The sequence below is a fragment of the Paramormyrops kingsleyae genome, chromosome 5 (genome assembly GCF_048594095.1).
Source record: "Paramormyrops kingsleyae isolate MSU_618 chromosome 5, PKINGS_0.4, whole genome shotgun sequence".
In the NCBI taxonomy this organism is placed as follows: Eukaryota; Metazoa; Chordata; class Actinopteri; order Osteoglossiformes; family Mormyridae; genus Paramormyrops; species Paramormyrops kingsleyae.
Window position 1 is genome coordinate 11,132,519 of NC_132801.1, and position 22,193 is coordinate 11,154,711.

Sequence of the window (22,193 nt, forward strand, 5' to 3'; positions counted from 1 at the left end):
GAGATCAAAATTAGAGAACAAGTGATATTTTAGGAATTTACAAAGTCACTGCTTGAATTCTAAGTTATTCTAACCTGAATAGATGAGAGATTTTAATTGTTTCATCAGTGACAAGTATTGCATATCACAAAATATAAAATTTGCACTAGAAATTCAATCAATGTCTGCGATCAAAATTAAAGAACGATTTGTTGTACTTGACAGTTTTTGGTTCTAATCTGAAATATTTTGAAATACCTGGCAACCCAATCTATTCAACAACATTGGCAGGCCTTTTGCAAGATGCTGGACCTCTCCAAGGTACCTGAAACCCTGTGATGTCAGGTTGTTCAGATGAAGGCTGATGGGACGACCCCCTTAGCCACTGGAAGAGAAGTTAGTCGTTCCAATAGCTTAATTTCTCAAACATTCAAGCTGTACATAGAAACTAAGTCATTCAAGTCCCAAAAGGCCAGTTCCCCACACAAGATGAGTACACAAGTGAAGAGGATGATGGGGAGAGTCTTAGTGGGGGATCAGTTCAACACCACAGCTGGAATCACTCACCAAATCAACTATGGGCAGGAATTTGTCTTGACAGAGTCTCGTCATCTGGGACAATATGGACTGAAAGCCTACTCCGTGATGACCAAGCTATTCATCAGCAAGAAGAATGAAGAGGCTAGACTAGACCTTTGCTGAGGAACATGTTGTGTGAACAGAGGAGAACTGGTCCAAAGTTGAATTGGGGAAAGACTCCACCAAGTGTGTGAAGAAGTCAGTTAAGTTCAGAGGGGTACGTGTCACGGTGGGCATGTTCCCGGCTGCAGGAGTCGGGTCTCTCATAAGGCTCCATGGTAAGGTGAACACTGATGAATATCAGAATCTCCTTTAGCAACATGAGGATCCTTCTCAACAAGCCTCACCCAGTCAGCCAGTCATTTTTATACAAGACAATGCCCATTACCACACTGCAAAATGGATGAAGCAATTACTCAAAGCTGGGAACATCTAGGAGATGAAAAGACCAGCCCAGACTCCAAATCTGAACCCTATGAAGAATCTCTGCAAGGTAACTGGTGACAAAATTATGGCAAACAAACCCACCACAGTTTCTGAATTGTCTCAGATGGCATTGATGTGCCAGTCATTGAAAGAAAGAGCCTTCCTATTATTTTCTCAAAGTTGTAAATATCAAAAAAAGTTGAGAATTGAGTTGAGAATTCAAAAGGAAAAAATTGTAACCGTTCTCATTTTTATCGCCGACTTTCTTGAAATTTCTTGTTGAAACTGGATTTTGCCTTCCCTGCCAAATCAGAAGTCAGAAGCCACTCATGTAGATCCAAATTCAGTCATTATTGCAACAATGAAGTTACAAGCAAGGTCAGACACTTGCAAGTGTGTCCAATACTGTTTTACACCAATTTTTATACAAGTTCTTATCATTTAACAATATCTTGTCACTTGAGCATCATCATTCCTTCAACCATTCACAATCATTGTTTTTTCCCTTAATCCACACCCCTAGGTGATAAGTTTGTCCATCATTTCTTTTACTGTTTGGTCCCTCGGCCGAACATAATGGTGGCTCGACCATTTTAAAAATGCTCAGCCGTGAACTTTTGGTGAACTCAGACGAATCATTTCCTTCAGTAGCAAACCTTGGCAGATTGAGCCTGTTGCACATTGTCTAACTAAAGGGTTGATAATATATTTGTCCTTCAACATAGTGATAATAAAGGTGGATATTCATACATTCAGGACTAAAATAAAGTAGCTAACAAAAACTCTTAGGCTAACACGAGGTGCAAATACATACTAAATTGATTGCATTGTGTTGATTACATTATAATGATTACATTGTAATGATTACATCATGGGTATTTGGCATGCTTTTTAATAATACCATAATGATTATATTCTAGTTATATAGTGCTGAATAATATTCCATAAAACCATTTATTTTTTAATGCGGCATAGGTTTTGCTGATGGAATATGATTAAAATTCATCTCCTCTATTCACGTTAGAATATCTATTAATTCAGAGAAGCTGCATCTTTGTGAATTACAAAAATGTGTCTTTTTCTTTAATTTGATCGCCACTGTATGTCGAATATCTATACAGTGACCTAAAATATCAAGGTATTGTTTTTCAGCCATACAGTATCACCCAGCCATAGCTGTTGGTGCAATTACTTGACATTTAGAGTTACAGGTTATGATAATAAAGATGATTAATCGTGAGATGAAGAATAATCATGGGATTTGTGCACGTCCTCTGAGGTGAGAGATGGACAGTGTTGTATGCCTTCACACATTTCGTTATACTGCATGTTTTTTTTCTTACCACGGGCTTTTGTCATCTGAGGAGAAAGAAAACGGGATATGATGTCATACAGACACAACTAGAAGTGTCAAATATAAAATGTAAACACACAACTTCACAGAGTTGGAGTAACAATTGTGACCTTGGTTCATCATTATGGGGTTTGATAATACTGATCAAAAAATATTGCACGGATCTTTTTTAGAAATTGGTTATCACATGTTTGTGGTCAAACTAACACACACAGACACATCCCAAAATTACAAAAAGCACACTCACCTTAAGGCCCAGACAGATGAGAAGGATGACGACATTCAACAAGACTACAGAGCCAGCACAGATGGTAATGATGACCCTCAGGCTGGTCATAGGGAGGTGACACGGAGGAGTCGGCACTGGTTCGGCAGGTGGACACGGCTTCAGGTCAGCTGTGTCACATCATCAGATTGTCAAGACATATCACCTGCCCCTGGGTCTCACCATGTCCATGATTAGTAATGGTGCTTTGAGCAGCACGGTTTGAATAGTGTTCCACTACCATTCTGTACAAGTGATCCCATATCCTGTACATGCTTTGACTATGAAAAGAATAACGATCTGTCAGCACTTACCATTTACCACAACCAGAGTAAAGCTGCTGTTGAACTTCTTCAGATTTAGGTCCTGAATCATATTGTATGAGCACCAGTAGAGACCAGAGTCATCATCTGTTACGTTACTAATAGTGACTGAGAGATTGACCATCTCTCCCTCTGTCTTCACTCTATCTACAAACTCATCTTCAGGTGTGCATTTAGGAGGGTTCCTGAAATAATAGAGCACTTTCTTCTCAGACTCCATCCTTTGGTACAAATGCATCGACTCGGCATTTTTGGTCGTCGAACATTTGACAGTAATTGACTTTCCTTCCTCTGCTGTCACAATCCTGGCCTTCTCTGAAGGTTAGAAAAGATAAAACATTGTGGTTTAAAAAAGGAGCTACAATGCAGAATTAGTAATTATTGTATTTATTTATACTCAACACTCTCTCCAACAATTCTGACATTATGGTTCTCATTGTAATTTTACAGTGACACTGACATTTAGGCTATACAAATAAGATTAATACTTTATTGGATTCACTGCATCTGGAAGATCTCTCTAGGCAGAACCCCCACAACTAGCAGCACCTAAATGCTGCACTCAGATGTCTTGAGATTGATTTATGGTGCAATTAAGCAAGATTAAATTTAAGGATCTGCACTCAGAATTTCCATTTCTGTATCATACAAAACATGGGGTTGTACCTGGTTAAGGACAGACAAAATTGGGTTTTACCTTTAGTTCTCTAATCTCTTAAGAGGCAGATAATGACAATACTAAATACTTTTATCCTGAGTATGTATGTAATAAGAAAGCAGTGGTGGAATGTAATAAAGTATTTGTACTTCGTTACTGTACTTAAGTACATTTTTACGTATCTGTACTTTACTTAAGTAAAAATAATAATGCATACTTTTTTTATTTTACTCCATTACATTGTGTGGGAACTATCTGTACTTTCTACTCCACTACATTTCTACAATTTATGCCGTTAGTCGTTACATTTTATGAACACAATTTCCTCAAAATCTTGCATGAAAAAATAGTTAGCCTATTGCGTTCTGGCGTTTCCTACCAATCAGGTGGCTTTATTAGCTCCAGTGATGGCAGAGCGTCATATTCATACTGCCATATTCTTGAGAGCGTCACCCCACCACTAGTGTTTGGTTACTGTTGTGTTTCCCTTTTATTGCTCTTAACAGATGTGTTGAATAGTTTTGCAAGTACATAAATGATTTAAAGATATATCATGTCCTGATTGGTTTATCTTAATGGTATATTAGTGGGTAATACCTAGTAGATAACTTGTTATCCACATAATTCTAAGTTAGGGTACACACAGTATTGCAGAGTACATGCACAATAAGCACAGCAAACTTTCCAATACACATATACTGTATAGTTGCTTGTAATTATCACGAGCAATGACATCGGTAGAGGCGTAAGTCAGTATATCTACTATTCTTTTACAAAATGGCGCACCCCAGACATTGAGACAAACCATTGTGTGAGTACTTTTACTTAAAAAAATACTTTAAAGTAAATTTAAAAGTACTTAGTGTCACGCCCAGCCCTGCATTCCTCATGTGTGCCACGCCGCTAATTACCCATGTGTGGAATCTGTGCTTCTCTCAAGCTGTTTTGTGTTTCTTGATTAGTTTCTTAGTATTTAAGTCCGTGTCTTACCTTTACTTGCCAGACTTGTCATTAATGTTAGTTAAGTTCGTGTCTTGTTAGTTTATGTCTTGAGCTTAGTTTTCCCCGTCATTCCCTGGTCTGCTCCCTTTTGTTGTTTTAAATCCCATTAAAACCCCTTACTTTGCTGGTCCTCGTCTCCTACCTATTATTCCTCGCCTCCTCCCTGGATGTGTATGTGACACTTAGACCTTTCACTTAAGTAAGATTGTTGATGTAGCACTTCTACTTTTACTTGAGTACACGGGAGATTCCTGTTTTGGGCCACATATTCATGTCCTCGTGTTTAACTGGCTCTTATTCTTTTATAAAATTACACAAATCTTTATAACAAACCTATTTTATTATGTGTTTAGGTGTTTTCTATTGCTCTAACAAAGTTACTATTTTTATCTTTTTACATCTCTTTAAAGCACCATTTCTCTGGAATATGCACTCATTTTAGCATGTCCCAAATGCAATGTATTCAACTTCCTCAGTAAAAATAAACTATAACATTATAAAAACCAAAACTTATTCTTTATTATTTTGATAGACTGTCACGCCCCGCTCCGTCCGATCATAATGTGTGCCACGCCCACCTCGTTACCTCCTGTTTCTGCCTGATTGTTCCCACCTGTTGCTCGTTACCCTTAGCTTGTCTTTTGTATTTAGTCCGTGTCTCAGTTAGTTTCCCCGGGTCCGTCATTGTAGTGTCCGTGGATGTCCCTACCTGTCTGTCCTTTGGTCAATAAAACCCCATTTACTCGTAAGTACGGCTTCATTCGCCTGCTTCACTGCTTGCCTTCTTGCCGCAACGTGACAGAATGACGGATCTCCACGAAAACACAGCGCGGCAGACCAAGCACCAGCGGCTCGGTCTGCTGCAGGAGGCTGTGTATTGATGGAATATGATTAAAATACATCTCCTCTATTCACGTTAGAATATCTATTAATTCAGAGAAGCTGCATCTTTGTGAATTACAAAAATGTGTCTTTTTCTTTAATTTGATCGCCACTGTATGTCGAATATCTATACAGTGACTAGAGGTACTTGAGGATCCCCTCGCCCTGGAACTGGCCACCCGGGGCGCGGACCTCCTCACGGAGGCGTGCCCGCCCGGACAGCAGTACCTGCTCGAGTGGGCACGCAAATGCCTACGCCACCTGCGTGAGCGTCTCACGCAGCGGAGAGACGAACGCGTTGCCCGGAGCCTGGGCGACGTGTTCACGACGGCTCCGCCTTCCGCCACCCGCGGAAAGAAGAAGCGGGGAAGGAAGAGGGCTGAAACGCTGCAGAAAGAGACCCCAACTCTCTTCCTGGGAGCCTGCTCTCTGCTCCCCGCCTGGGAGTTAGCCAGGGAGCACGAGGGCTCACCGCTCCCCTGGGACGACTTCGCTGCTACCCGCCTGGCTGGCTTCCACCGAGAGAAGCCGCCTCCGTTGGAGGCTTACTTTTATCGGCCGGAGCATCTGGGGCACGGCGGAATTCGCGCCGTGAGAGACGGCATTCCCTGGGTCCCTAAAGCCCTTAAAGGGGCAGTCCCAGACTTGCCTGCTCCGGATCTGCCTACTCCGGACCTGCCAGCAGCACGGTCTGCTGCTGCCGCCGCACTGCCCGCGGCACCGCCTGACCCGCCTGTCCAGCCTGACCCGCTCGTCCTGCCTGCAGTTCCTGCAGCTGCCGCCGCTTGGCCCGCGGCAACCCCTGCTGCAGCTGCCGTCGCCGCTCTGCCTGAGGTGCCTGCTGCGGCGCCCCCTGCTGGCCACGTGACGGCGGCGCCCGCCGAGGTGCCCCCTGCTGGCCGCACGCCCGAGGCACCCCCTGCTGGCCACGTGACGGTGGCGCCCGCCGAGGCGCCCCCTGTTGGCCGCATGTCCTCTCTGCCCACGGCCCGGCCTGAGGCCGCCGCTCCTGTCCTGTCCGCGGCCCTGCCTGAGGCCGCCTCTCTGCCCATCCAGCCCTGCTCGTCGGTCCAGCCTGCTCCGGACCCGCCTGTTCCCGTCCTGCCCGCAGCTCCAGCTGCACCGCCTGCTGCATGGTAGGTCCGGAGCAGGCCGTCGCTCGGTGGCTGCCTGCGGGTCCTCCGGCTCTGTGTCGGTGGTCTCCGCCGGGTCCCCCCCTAGTTCCTCGGTGCCGGTCCTTGGTCCCGCTCCGGCTCCGTATTGGCCGCCTCCGGGCATCCCTGCTTCGGCTTGGCCTCGGACGGTGCCTTCCCCGGCTCCGGCTGTGCCTCCGCTTGCCGCGGCTTCCCCCTCCTGCCTGCCTGCACCGGTGTTCCCTCCTGCTCCCTCCGTGTCCCCTCCGTCAATCCCTCGTCCCGTTCCCTTGGCCCCTGGGTGGTCCCCTCCTGCTCCCTCCTCCCTCTCACCTGCGGCCCCTCCGGCCGCTGCCCGTCGCCCGTCTGGGTTCCTTCTGGCTCCCCTTCTTCCTCCTCCCTTTCCCTTTGTCTCGCCTGTCTCTGCTCCTTGTTCCTCTGTTCCTCCTCCGTTCATTCCTGGCCCCTTCGTGTCGCCTGTGGGAGGTACATATAATGCATCTACATATAATTTTATTTCTAATTAATGAAATTCCTCATACAAGACAACAAAATGGGGACAAAAAATTCACAGATTCCATTATTCTGACATTGTACTCTTCATAAATGAATGAGAATAAGAGCCAGTTAAAAACAAGGACATGAATATGTGGCCCAAAAGAATGAAACTTTTATCATAGCAAAAGGGACACATTGTATTCCAGAAAAGTTCAGTATTGTTTGACTTGTACATTATTTAAACTCTGTGATTACCATGTATATGTCCCTAACAGGGTGGATAACGTCTGGAGAAATATATACAAAAAACATCCCATAATTATAATATTTTCAACGCCTGAGCTTGACGAACATGCATTCCTCATAGCTAAGTATGGTATAGTCCTGACAAAATGTTTAAATCATAAAATACAATCATTGCAATTTTCAGAAAACAGACAGCCGAATGTGTTCTCTAAAACAGGAATCACCCACATATTTTGCAGGATATTTGTACTTTTACTTAAGTACTAAGCTTCAGTACTTCCTCCACCACTGGAAGAAAGTTTAGTTCTCTAATCTCTTAAGAGGCAGATAATGCCAATACTAAATACTTTTATCCTGAGTATGTATGTAATTCTGTATACTAATATTTTTATAGACTTTTTCCCATGCATTTTTGAGAAAATTTGCTATAACTTAAATATCTCTTATTGTATAAGTCATGAGAAGCCGTTCTCACCTCGAGCAGCCTGGGTGACAAGAAACATGACGACGAGGACGAGGCCCCCCAGATGCCACAGACTGTGCTCCATCTCTGCAACTGTGTTATGCGAGTGCAGCCTCTGTTACTTGCACTTTGAACAGGAAGAAATGTACGCCCACAGTTCCCAAAGTATTTAAAGAACTCATGTTGTGCTGAGATGGCCAGTTTCAAACTCCTTAACTAGTAGCAGACCTTAGTGTATATTAGTATACTAATTAATTAAGTATAAATTTAAACATCTGCACTCAGAATTTTCATTTCTGTACCATGCAAAATATGGGGTATATATGTATTGTTTATTCTTAACAATTGTGTATTCTACTAATATATATTAGAATAGAGACATTATATTATGTATTATATTATTAAGATTATAATGATGTGGTTTATTGATCCAAGGAGATATTAATTAACATTCAGCAGTAAAGGAACATTAAGTGTACAGATACGTAGGGCTGGTTCTAGCTATAAGCAGTTTTCTAGGGCCACCTGTGCTGCAGAGGAGTCAAAATGATCAAAGAAATGGTTTTCATAGAGCAATTATACTTGGTACTCCGTCTTGAAACTGTGTGCCAAGCTTAAAAAAAATCAATGGCACTTGTTATTGTAATGGGCAGCTCCTTCTAGTGGATGACATGTAGTAAAACTTCCTCTTGTGAACATGTTTACATACTGTACATCTGGATGTTTCACCTTAGCATCTCAAGTTCCTGTTACCTTAGGCTGGATAATCCATGTCAGGGAGGCCAATTTGAGGTAGCACAGGGTTTGTAGACTACCATTTCAATTAATGTGAAACATCTGGATGAGTCTTTCAATCAAGGAAATAAACCAATCAAAGCACAAGAGGACCTGAGCTATTTAGCCGAGCACAGGAGCCTTTCAGTTTTAAAGTAGTTTGTAGAACCCGAAGTAACTCAAAGTGTCCCCTCTGACATGGATTATCTGGTCACCCTAGGATAACTGTGATTCTTGAAAATGTCTGACAATGTATTTGTCGTCAGATAGTTTTTTATTACATGTAAGTGTAAAGGACTAAAAGCTATAATGGTGAATGATGGAATATGTTTCAATTCTAATTCTATGTCCTCCAAAAGTAGGCCTCAGGTTTCATTCTTCTGAGATCCAAACTTGCAACATATCTCCACAGCCGTGTAGTAAAATTACGGGAATTTGTTTCCCCCTGGACAGTGAAATACATATAACTACTATAATAACAGAGTATTTCATAGTGGAGGACGAGGGATTTTGTCGGCTCCAGGAGGTATACATTTTTATAAAGAACATAGCTCGTTACGCACGTTGGTAAATTTTTTGTGTTTGCACCGTAAATCTTTTGTGTGTGCACCTAAGCTATACCGCTGCATCTGGCTTGCTTTCTCGCTTCATTGTAAACGCAGTTCCCTGCTGATTAAGGTATGTTTTGTGTGTCCTGGAACAGCAGTGTTTTGTGCTTAGCGATGTGTATCGATTTGCATTTACAATGAAAGTGGGGAGTGAATTATTTTCCTCAGCCTCTGTTTAAGGTTTTTACCCTTGATCCTTTGCTAACATATCCGCATGACAGTTCAAGTGCACATTGCTGTGTTAGTTGATTATTTCCTGACCTCCCAGTTAAACAGACTTGGTGGTAGGAGCTATCCTTTTAGTGTATTTCTGTTGTTACCAGGGTCGGGGCCATTCCGGAATGCATTGATCAATTCCAGTCCAAATCAGGAAATGGAACTGGAGCTGGGATTGGAAAAAAACTACAGGGAACAGAATTGGAGTTGAATTTGAATTTCAGGGAGATTTAAGTTCCAACTCCAGTTCCATTTCCTGATTTGGACTGGAATTGATCAATGCATTCCAGAATGGCCCCGACCCTGGTTGTTACATTGGTCAGATTTCTGTTGGGTATGATGTAAAATAAATCTGTGTATTTCTCTGGGCCTCTCCTGGTGGGTTTCCTTGTCCTTTGGCCAGACTGGGTTGGGGATCTCCAGCTCTAACGATGAAAAAAGAAAATGGAGTGGTGTCATCAACCTACTATCTATAGCGCCCCCTACCCACCTACATGCAGGATACAAAAACTTGAAAATCCAGATTTTCCCTGTACCTGGATAGGTCAGGATCGGCCTCTGTCCTGCTCCCTTCTGTTGGTCAGGTCCCCCGTTTGTCCAGTAGGGGTCGCAGCCCATCCCATTCTTATGTACGTCATAGTCCCTAGTGTGTGTTCTGCTTCCCAGGGCACCGTGTGGTTCAGTGGGCTAAGCAGATGGCTCTTAAGCACACTCCCCATATTGTTGTGAATATGTTACTACATGGGTGTTGCTACACCCCTTTTACTGGGGCACGTGCCCCAGCGCTGACCTGCTGCTCCCCAGAAAAATCTTGCATTCAAGTGTTAACAAGCTGCTATATTTGACAGTGGATTCATTTAGAAAAGAACTAATTATTTCCAATCCACAATGTCAAAGTGATTGACATTATTAAAATAGGATCTCTGAAAGATGTAAACTCTTCCTCCAGTTTTTTTTTACATGAAAATTAGAAGAGGTGGAAATATGCAGATAAGATACTTTCACGTTAATTAAATAAACAGCTGCACATGATAAACAAGAATTGCTAAAACAATTAGCCATAATACATAATATAACTGGAAACCTTAGGGTTATGAATACTGATAAGCATATATTACAAATTACTAGATACTCTTTCATAAAAGACAGCTTAATGCTTCTATATACATTCACCTAAAGGATTATTAGGAACACCATACTAATACAGTGTTTGACCCCCTTTCGCCTTCAGAACTGCCTTAATTCTACGTGGCATTGATTCAACAAGGTGCTGAAAGCATTCTTTAGAAATGTTGGCCCATATTGATAGGATAGCATCTTGCAGTTGATGGAGATTTGTGGGATGCACATCCAGGGCACGAAGCTCCCGTTCCACCACATCCCAAAGATGCTCTATTGGGTTGAGATCTGGTGACTGTGGGGGCCCTTGTAGTACAGTGAACTCATTGTCATGTTCAAGAAACCAATTTGAAATGATTCGAGCTTTGTGACATGGTGCATTATCCTGCTGGAAGTAGCCATCAGGGGATGGGTACATGGTGGTCATAAAGGGATGGACATGGTCAGAGACAATGCTCAGGTAGGCCGTGGCATTTAAACGATGCCCAATTGGCACTAGGGGGCCTAAAGTGTGCCAAGAAAACATCCCCCACACCATTACACCACCACCACCAGCCTGCACAGTGGTAACAAGGCATGATGGATCCATGTTCTCATTCTGTTTACGCCAAATTCTGAATGTCTCAACAGAAATCGAGACTCATCAGACCAGGCAACATTTTTCCAGTCTTCAACTGTCCAATTTCAGTGAGCTCGTGCAAATTGTAGCCTCTTTTTCCTATTTGTAGTGGAGATGAGTGGTACCCGGTGGGGTCTTCTGTTGTTGTAGCCCATCCACCTCAAGGTTATGTGTGTTGTGGCTTCACAAATGCTTTGCTGCATACCTCGGTTGTAACGAGTGGTTATTTCAGTCAAAGTTGCTCTTCTATCAGCTTGAATCAGTCGGCCCATTTTCCTCTGACCTCTAGCATCAACAAGGCATTTTCGCCCACAGGACTGCCGCATACTGGATGTTTTTCCCTTTGCACACCATTCTTTGTAAACCCTAGAAATGGTTGTGCGTGAAAATCCCAGTAACTGAGCAGCTTGTGAAATACTCAGACCGGCCCGTCTGGAACCAACAACCATGTCACGCTCAAAATTGCTTAAATCACCTTTCTTTCCCATTCTGACATTCAGTTTGGAGTTCAGGAGATTGTCTTGACCAGGACCACACCCCTAAATGCATTGAAGCAACTGCCATGTGATTGGTTGATTAGACAATTGCATTAATGAGAAATTGAACAGGTGTTCCTAATAATCCTTTAGGTGAGTGTATATATAGCCTTTTTGACAATGGGTAAACTGCATTATACTGGTCCTATAGAGGTGTTTAAAGTGGTAAAAATGGGATATATGCATGGTTCGAATTACGGGGGGTACTGTACCCCCCGATCAAGACCCAGAACCCCCCCAAGAGACAAAAATAGCAGTTTGGGGGGGGGTCTTAATATTTTTTTTTTGTTGTAAAAAAAAAAAGAGAACCTCACCTTGTAGGAAAATTTTATATAAAACGATTTCAGACACCCCTAATGTGGATCGTACCATTTTAACCACCTCGGCTCTAGAAGCAGCCAGTCAGTTGCATCATTCGTTCTCATTGAGTGGCCTGTACATTGTGTTTGTCTGTCATGGTACTGTTTGTTGTGCATTGGTAAATGTAAGTAGCCAGCAGAAGTCTAACCTGTTGAAAATGTGTTATTTTACAACCCTCATTTATTCGTTTAAGTGTTTCATTGACTAATGCAAGCTGACGTCTTTATAAGTTGAATTACTTACCATTGTCCTTCTGAGACCGGTGTTCTGTCGAGGTGAGCTACTTTGTCGAGGTAAGTTACCGTAGTGCTAATCGATAGCCTTAACCGTAGCTTACCTCGACAAAGTAGCTCATCTCTACAGAACAGCGGTACAGTCAACGTTAGCGATGTTAACTAGCAACATAAGCTAAGTTCTCTATTTAAACCAGGCTTATTTGGTGAGGTGAAATTGATCATGGTCATTTTCCAAGGAGATGAACTCCCATTGTTTTCATTATCATTTTATCATGAATAAATCATGCCATTCTGAAATTAATTCGCCACTTATCCTGTGTGGTTTGTTATTAGGCTAATGTTAATGCATTAGAAGGTCTAACGTTATGCTCTGAAATAACATTACTATAAGTGAAACCTGTAGTAGAGTTGTGACGTTCGCGAACGAACTGATTCTTTTGAACGGCTCATAAACATGAACGATGGGAGCCGAGTCGCGGCTGGAGGGGAGCCGTTCTTTCTGTCGTTCTTTTTTTCCTATGCGTGTTTCACACAGATGCACACAAATTAGCTCCTCCGCGAGACAGAACAGTTATAGGGGGAGGGGCGCACCCAGCGCAGGGGTGCTACTGCCTAACAGCATGATGATAGTTGTGCACGCATCCTTCACTTCCACATTGTGTGGAAGTGTTTGTAGTAAAAGCTGTTTTGCACAGAAATTCATTGCAGCCGGCTTTGTTTTTGATGTTTATTTGTGAGTAGGTATTGTATGAATAACATAAGTCAACGTAGCTTTACACATACACACACTTTGTACTAAAGGTAAATCCAAAATAGTGATGTCACTGTCTAAGCAGAGGGATGTTGTGCAACCATATGGAATATAGTCCACACATGACAAATGAGGTAATAATCAATATTTCAGAATAATTCAAACTCAGATATTGGTGTGTGATATCTGAGTTTTAATTATTTGACTACAAATCTCACCTCATCATTCCTCCCAGTGATTATTTCCAGGATAAACTGAGATGCCCCCAAGCTGGCTTCTTAAAACTGACTAAATATTTAAAAAGAGCCAAGATCCGGATCCCCTCAAAGAGCCATAAATCCCATCACTAATTCTCGCCCGCTGCTTTACCGCTGTTATTTTAAGGTTCGCTAACAACTGAACTTCCGCCTCATGATCTCTTTGCCACTCCAGCGGCATCATTTGTATTTTATTCTACCTTTACTATTTGAATTACACACACCCCCCCCCCTCCCATTAACTTTTCTATATTTCTTTATCACTTAACCAGCACAACATTGTTCGCACTATGTGTGTCTTTGCACTTTGTCTTGAGTTATTCCACTATGTGGCTTGACCTAAACTAATAATTTCTCTTCCTCCGCAATGCAGGTAAGTCAGGGGCCTTAAGCAATTAGTCTGCCTATAGCAAGAGCTAAGTTCCTTTACTGCTGTATGCTAAGTAATATCCCACTGCGGGCAATAAACTGCATCTTTATACTTTTAGAATATACTTTCTTTATAATGGATTATTATATACCTATATCCACTACTAGTAAAGCGGTCATGAAACTCGCCACCTCAGTGCACTAGGTTTTTGAAGTACTGTGAGAATTGCGGGCGTGCATTTCTTACTTTTCTTGCTGCACTCACATTTCCTCCTTTTGACAGTGGTCTCACATGAAGCTGTCGCAGAGATGGAGCGCAGATAATTTTAGAATATATTGTCAGCGTGTGGCTCAGTGGGCTAAGCCGTGTGCATGTAATCGCAAGGTCACCGGTTCAAGCCCAGCCTCAGCACGTCTGCGGGTCCTTGGGCAAGACCCTCAACCCCCAGCTCCCTGGGCGCTGCTACAGGTGGCTGCCCTTCATGGACAACTTGCTCTACAAAGAGCAAGTTGAGGCATAAAAAGAATTTCCCCATGGGGATTAATAAAGTGTAAATTATTATTATTTTTATAATGCAATATTATATACCTATATCCACTACTAGTAAAGCGGTCATGAAACTCGCCACCTCAGTGCACTAGGTTTTTGAAGTACTGTGAGAATTGCGGGTGCGCATTTCCTCCTTTTCATATTGCACTCACATTTCCTCCTTTTGACAGTGGTCTCACATGAAGCTGTCGCAGAGATGGAGCGCAGACTCTGGCATTTGGTGGGCCTCATCCTCGTAGGCGTTCTTCTCAGCATCCAGGCCTCCCCAGGTGAGAATGGCTGCTCACGACCCTGGTGAGGTTGGAAAATGTGTCGTTACGCTGAAGGTTGAATGGTAACAGATTTGAGATAAATATAAGGGAAAGTATTTAGTACTGGCATTATCTCTTTCAAAATCTCATAACTCATACAGACATTTGTTGAATTTTGATGTTTGTTTACTCTGGACTCCCTTGTTGCATAGTTAAGCACGGCGAGGAAACTCCATCAGATATAGCTGTTTTGTCCTTGACTGAAGACCACAGGTCACTTTTTTCTGGTTGAGAACCATAATATCAGTAGCCTCATACTCAGCAGAAAGTTGCTGGAGAGAGTAATGACCGTTACTAATGACTGTATTCTGCATTCTTTATTCTGTATGTAGCGCCCCATAGAAATGGGTGGTAATGTTACAGGGAAAAGTGGAGAGTTTGTGGGTGTTAGTATTGCGAGGTGACGTTCATATTATGCCCGATGCACCCGCGTGTGTGTGTGGTTTTAAATGTGTTCTTTTCCTATGGGTGAGATGTTTTTCTGTGTATTAAATTGATTGTGGGTTTTTTTGTCTTTATGCATAAAGGAGAACATTGTGATCAAGGTACAAATTGGTCAAATGTATTGTTTTCTTACTGTTTAAAGTGTAAAGTGATGGCCTGGGGAAACATGGAAGGGACTTAAAAGAGCATTTTTCTATATATATGTACATTTTTCTTTCCTTTCTCCCCCCCCCTTCAAATTGAGAGTGTGATTCTAATCCCCCCTGTAGTGGCATTGACTCATTATATTTTATTATTATATATTAATTGTAAGGGGTGTGTAAAAGGCAAGTATTGGAAATTGGGAAAATCTTAGGGAATAGCTTAACATTGAGCTACCCAGGACCTCTTCCAGTGTGCACACCAGGTCGAGAATTATACCTTAGAAAAGTGGATACGCATATGGTGGGCAATCCATCCATAGAGGATATTTCAACCCCCCCCCATATCCTGGGCTACAGGGGGCTTGGGTCATTTTGCTAGGTGGAGGTTTTAAACCTCCACCTAGCTAGGTGTTTTTTTAAACCACAATGTTTTATCTTTTCTAACCTTGAGAGAAGGCCAGGATTGTGATAACGGAGGAAGTAATTTAAAGTCATTTAAATTATAGCAAATGTTCTCAAAAATGCATGGGAAAAAGTCTATAAAAGTATTAGTATACAGAATTACATACATACTCAGGATACAAGTATTTAGTATTTCCAGTATTTGCCTCTTAAGAGGTTAGAGAACTAAACTTTCTTCAGATAAAACCCAATTTTGTCTGTCCTTAAACAGGTACAACCCCATGTTTTGTATGATACAGAAATGGAAATTCTGAGTGCAGATCCTTAACTTTAAACTTGCTTTGCAACATAAATCAACCTCAAGACATCGGAGTCCAGCATTTAGGTGCTGCTAGTTGTGGGGGTTCTGCCTAGTGAGATCTTCCAGATGCAGTGAATCCAATAAAGTATTAATCTTATTTGTATAGCCTAAATTTCAGTGTCACTGTAAAATTACAATGAGAACCATAATGTCAGAATTGTTGGAGAGAGTGTTGAGTATAAATAAATACAATAATTAGTAATTCTGCATTGTAGCTCCTTTTTTAAACCACAATGTTTTATCTTTTCTAACCTTCAGAGAAGGCCAGGATTGTGACAGCAGAGGAAGGAAAGTCAATTACTGTCAAATGCTCGACGACCAAAAATGCCGCGTCGATGCATTTGTACCAAAGGATGGAGTCAGAGAAGAAAGTGCTCTATTATTACAGGAACCCTGCTAAATGCACACCTGAAGATGAGTTTGTAGATAGAGTGAAGACAGAGGGAGAGATGGTCAATCTCTCAGTCACTATTACTAACGTAACAGATGATGACTCTGGTCTCTACTGGTGCTCATACAATATGATTCAGGACCTAAATCTGATGAAGTTCACCAGCAGCTTTACTCTGGTTGTAGTAAATGGTAAGTGCTGACAGATCGTTATTCTTTTCATAGTCAAAGCATGTACAGGATATGGGATCACTTGTACAGAATGGTAGTGGAACACTATTCAAACCGTGCTGCTCAAAGCACCATTACTAATCATGGACATGGTGAGACCCAGGAGCAGGTGATATGTCTTGACAATCTGATGATGTGACACAGCTGACCTGAAGCCGTGTCCACCTGCCGAAGCAGTGCTAACTCCCAGCCTGTGGGTCACCACTGCCATCTGTGCTGGCTCTGTCCTCCTGTTGAGTGTCGTCATCCTTCTCATCTGTCTGGGCCCTAAGGTGAGTGTGCTTTTTGTAATTTGCATGTGTGTGTGTGTGTGTGTTAGTTTGACCACATGCATGTAGTAACCAGTGATTAAATTATGGGATTACTGAAAAAATAAAATAATAAGAACTATGCAATACTTTTGATCAGTGTTATCAAGCCTCATGAAGATGAACCAAGGTCACCATTGTTACTCCAGCTCTGTGTAGTTGTGTGTATACATTTCATATTTGACACCTCTGGTTGTGTCTGTTATGACATTATATCCCATTTTCTGTCTCCCCAGATGAAAAAAGCCTGTGAGGAGAAAAAAGAGATGCACTTTAACGAAATATATGAAGGCATTCAACACCGTGCATCTCTCAGCTGAGGGCCTAATCTGATGGGACAGGACGTGCACAAATCCCATCTTTATCATCATAACCTGTCACTCTAAATATCAAGTAATTGCACCTATAGCTGTGGCTGGGTGATATCAAGATATTGTTTTTCAGCCATATCTTAGGTCACTGTATAGATATTCGACATACAGTGGTGATCAAATGAAAGAGCAAGACACATTTTTGTAATTCACAAAAATGCAGCTTCTCCGAATTCAAAGATATTCTGACAGGAATACAGGAGATGTATTTTAATCATATCCCATTAGTAAAGGCTATGCCACATTAAAAAATAAATGGTTTAAACAAGAAATTTCAAGAAAGTCGGCGATAAAATGAGAACGGTTACAATTTTTTTTGTAGAAGAAGCCTAGAAATGAATTCTCAAATCAATTCTCAACTTTGAAAAATTAATAGGAAGGCTTTTTCATTCAATGACTGGCATATCAATGCCCACAGGACATCTGAGACAATTCAGAAACTGTGGTGGGTTTGTTTGGCATAATTTTGTCGCCGATTACCTTGCAGAGATTGATAGGGTTCAGATCAGGACTCTGGGCTGGTCATTTCATCTCCTAGATGTTCTTGGCTTTCAGTAATTGCTTCATCCACTTTGCAGTGTGGTAATGGGCATTTCTCTTTTTTCTCTTACTTTTGTCCTGTCCAGCAGCTTCAGCAAACAGAATCATTTTCTGAATGCACTGCTGTGCCAAACATGTTTGCTTTACATGAGGGGCTCTATAAACTCTGTATTGGCCCCTCATGTTGATCGATTCCTTTTTATTTTATTTATTTATTTCATTTTTAGCACATGTACAATATTGCAGTGGCTGAGGTGGCCGAAGAGGAGGGACAGATTAGGAGGGGGGAGAAAAAGAAAGAAAAGAAAAGAACAAAAAAGAAAAGAAGGAGTAAGTGAGAGAGCTAAGCCAAGATCATAGGAGTAAAGTAGAAGGCACATAATCTCCAATTGCTGCATCTGTAAAGGAAAGGGAAGAAAAACAAAAAAAGCATCTGAAAGAAGTGCAAAATGGATAGATACATAAACACAAACAAAAATAAAGAATAAAGAAAGTAACAGCTATACAGACATACGAAATTGTTGTGTGTGCTTGGAGGGGTGCGTGCAAGTGTATGCACATGCGTGTTCAGTTGTGTAGATGGGACGTGCGTGTGTTGTGTGCGTGTGTTGTGTGTGTGTGTTTTCAATATGGAATGTACTAAACGGCGAGGGTGGGAGGCTGCAACCACACCCCACAAGAGCCAGAGGTCGGCGGAGACAGACCCAGGAGGCCCGGGACGTCCGTAGCCCCCGAAGAGCACGGAAGAGCCGGGGCCCCACTCCAGCCGGGGGAGGAGGGAGGTCCCAGACGCTGCCCCCGCACGCAAAAGGGAATAAGATCCAGAGGCAACAGGTAGCCAACCTCGCATGAGCCAAGGCCCCCCCCCCACCAGACACAAAGACACCCCGCAGACACATCTCTCAGCCATGCATATAGACCATACACACATTCCCACAACATACACAGACACCCAGATATCACAACCCCAAGAAGCCACTAGACACCCACAGCCACAGCCCCAAGAAGCCACTAGACACCCATAGCTCGAGGGCCCAACCCTGCCACCCGCCAGGACCACGAGGAGATGAGACCACAGCCAACCACCCCCCATATATAATGGAATTGGTCAGTGTGGAATCCAATTCACCTAATTGATTTTTTCGGAAGGGAGCAGACATTCTCTCCAGACTTATATGATCTAAAAATAAATTTCTATACTGAGTAATACATAAATTGTTTTTTGATTTCCAGTTCATGAAGATAGTTTCCTTTGCAATACCTAAGGCAGTAAGGATTATGTGTATCTTATTTTCTTCCATATCTAATTCACTTACATCACCTAAAATGCACAATGTTCTTGAGGTTGGGATATGACAATTAAACCATATTGATAGATCTTCACATATCCTCTGCCAGAACTTCTGCACTGGTGTGCAGGACCATATGGCATGCATTTAGTTCTCCACAAACTTATCTGAGCAATTGGTGCATAAGTTTGAGTGTATAAGGCCCATTTGGAACATCCTTTGTCCTGTGTAGTGTATTATATGGAGAGTTTTGTGTTGTACAGTACAAGTTGTAAGTTGGGACTTTTAGTCATTTTGAAAGTGTTTAAACATATTTGTTTCCAAAAGTTTTGCTCTGGATTGATGGATAGATCTTGCTCCCATTTTGAGGTTGGGAGTGAAATTGAGTCATCTATTTTTGACAATAACATACAATTTTGCTAATAATTTTTGTGTAACATTTTTCAGTGCTGATTTTGTACTCTGCTGAATTGTTTCACATGAACCAAAAAAAAATTACAAATTGACCAAAACATACAAAACCCCGGAATGGACATGGAGGGGGGAAAAAACTGTATTTTAAACAAGTATTTCAAATATTTAACAAATAGGTGTCACGCCCCGCTCCGTCCGCTCCTAGTGTGTGCCACGCCCCCTCATTATCCACGTGTGCTTCCCCGATCGTGCCCAGCTGTTTCCTGTTTCTTTTGCCTTGTCCTGTGTATATGAGTCCGCGTCTCCCCATGTATGCCAGATCCGTCATTGTAGTGTCAGAGTGTTGTCCGTCTTTTGTGCATTAAACTCAGTTTACCTGACGTTCTGGCTGCACTTCGTCTGCTTCCCGACTCGCCCGTCTCCGAACGTGACACTAGGTTGTTGCTAAATTTAATGTATGGAGTCAAATTACATCCACATAGTGCTGCAAACAAATGTGTGTACTGTACCATAAACAAAAGCACGTATATATTGCAAACAAAACTGATTTTGTGGCACTCATTTTTCTTACGGTACATGTGTTGTGCTTTGCAATATTTTTTCCCTTTGTACTGTGTTTTTCTTTGCATTCCACTATCTGGCCTATGTTTGACAAGATGTGGGTGGGTGGGGCTTTGTGGGGGTGTCTGTCACAACCCGATCCTTACTGACCTGTACCTCAGATGTCTGCGCATGCACAGCATTTTTGTATGAAAATTTGATACCACGATTATTGTGACAAAATTATCATTGTTATCAGTATTATTGGCATGTGCTTAAAACTGGGTGAAAATGTTCAAAAAGTACTGATACACAAACAAATAATTTCACCAAATTTTATATATTTAAAAAAAAAAAAATCATTAACATCATAAGATAAACGCCGTGTATTCCACTATCATTGACTCCGGTTTGTTCCTGCCTCTATACTTCAGTCCTGAAACTGGCTATTCTAATATCTCCCCTTTAAAATAACATGTAGCCCAAAATTACAACTTCGTTCTCAAAATCTCAGATTTTTTTTCCTCAACGTGGCCCTAATACTCCATCATAGGACAATCCATACAGAAAAAGAAAATAAATTGTTTTGAACTGTGCCAATAATAAGAAAATACAAACGTACATTCTTAATAGCACATGGGCAAAAATTTCCAGCTCCATTTCACCACTAACAACATGCAATGTTTTACAAGAGTAGATAACAGTGAAAGATTCAGTTTACATTATTGACAAACTATTACCAAGTTAGACAGACAAACCATAACATTTTCCAAAGTTCCCACATCATGCATTGAGCTAAAAGTTAACTTACCTTTATAAGTTAGAGAAATAGAGAGTGGTGATCACAAAGATGGCTTGTTAGACTAGACTGTTGCCCCCCATTGCAGATATTTTCTTTCTGCATGTCCTGTAGACAGTGTGGCCGCAGGAAGAGCCAAGCTGTTAGCAAGCGCTGGGCAGTCAGTCGGCTCTGGAGGTGCGGCCCCCCCAAGCCCCTTCTTCTTCCGTGACTTTGTGGAAAGCTGGTTGTTGATCGCCAGGCTGGTTCAAGAAGCCTCGTCAGGCCATCACTGGTAAGAATGTAAAGATTGGAAGATATCGCAAAAGATTAGAAAAGCAACAAGAAATATAGTTCAAACAACTTCCTGACCAAAGTTTTACCGATTACATCATCATTAAAAGACAAGCAAAAGTAGCAAAATATCTAAACTTTGTCCACCAGGTGGCTCCAGGCAAGTCAAGTCAAGTAGATTTATTGTCATTTCAGCCATATGCACAGTACACAGTGAAACGAAACATTGTTCCTCCAGGAACATGATGCAACACAAAGAACAAGAACAGAAACAACACAAGACTACAGAAGTGCAGGCTTTCTTGGAACTGTTGTTGAGGTTCCGCTTGAGGTTCTCCGCAATGTGCTCTGGACGATCTCCACTGAGAATCCATTGATGTTCAGCGGAGAGTGGTCACGGTGTGCACTCCTGAAGTCAACAACTATGGTGTTTAATTAGTCATAACTCACGCACATACAAACCATGCACGTGTATGCGCTCGCGAGCAGAAAACCCGTCCTCTCTATGCGCTCGCTGGACCCTTTCTACGTGCTCGCATCTGCACAACACTCGCTTGATTGACAGGTTGAGTTTTGAGACTTTGGAGGCAGGAACAGTGGCTGATTTCTCTACCTCGTTGATTGGTCACTTCGAATCCTATGATTGGCTGTTTGCTTTGGAAGAAGAAGATGATCATTGATCAGTCATGTTGGAGCAAGGAAGTCTTACACTAAGGTAACATCTTTCAGAGATCCTATTTTAATAATGTCATTCACTTTGATATTATGGATTAGAAATAAGTTATTTTCCTGTTATTATCAATGTAAACTAATCCATTCTGGGGAGCAGCAGGTCAGCGCTGGGGCACGTGCCCCAGTAAAAGGGGTGTAGCAACACCCATGTAGTAACATATATTCACAACAATATGGGGAGTGTGCTTAAGAGCCATCTGCTTAGCCCACTGAACCACACGGTGCCCTGGGAAGCAGAACACACACTAGGGACTATGACGTACACAAGACTCGGGGAACACACAGAATGGGATGGGCTGCGACCCCTACTGGCCAAACGTGGAACCAAAAGGGAGCAGGACAGAGGCCAATTCTGACAAATCCAGGTACAGGGAAAATCTGGATTCAAGTTTTTGTATCCTGCATGTAGGTGGGTAGGGGGCGCCATAGATAGAAGATTGAC

The 22,193-nt window shown here is 42.2% G+C and overlaps 2 protein-coding genes across 3 annotated transcripts in view; one reads left to right on the top strand and one right to left on the bottom strand.

The window, feature by feature from the left end:
• Window positions 1–19,787, top strand: part of LOC111833499 (uncharacterized) — a 46,220-nt gene extending 26,433 nt beyond the window's left edge. The window contains exons 2-5 of the mRNA XM_072712137.1: window positions 15,042–15,059; window positions 16,123–16,446; window positions 16,630–16,757; window positions 17,030–19,787. Of these exons, the coding sequence (XP_072568238.1) occupies window positions 15,042–15,059; window positions 16,123–16,446; window positions 16,630–16,757; window positions 17,030–17,113 (554 nt within the window). The 3' untranslated portion in view covers window positions 17,114–19,787. The remainder of the gene's footprint in view (window positions 1–15,041; window positions 15,060–16,122; window positions 16,447–16,629; window positions 16,758–17,029) is intronic.
• Window positions 565–7,947, bottom strand: LOC140590849 (uncharacterized). 2 transcript variants are annotated; one of them, XM_072712134.1, is made up of 6 exons: window positions 7,821–7,947; window positions 6,935–7,078; window positions 2,918–3,241; window positions 2,586–2,734; window positions 2,328–2,343; window positions 565–1,285 (listed from the first exon to the last, which is right to left on the bottom strand). In XM_072712134.1, exons 1-6 carry the CDS (start codon window positions 7,891–7,893, stop codon window positions 1,236–1,238), a joined length of 756 nt encoding a protein of 251 aa, XP_072568235.1. In that variant the 5' UTR covers window positions 7,894–7,947; the 3' UTR covers window positions 565–1,235. The 2 variants fall into 2 exon arrangements, with proteins under 2 accessions (XP_072568235.1, XP_072568234.1); XM_072712133.1 differs by lacking the exon at window positions 565–1,285 and having other exon boundaries at window positions 1,297–2,343.
• Window positions 19,788–22,193: the final 2,406 nt, after the last annotated feature.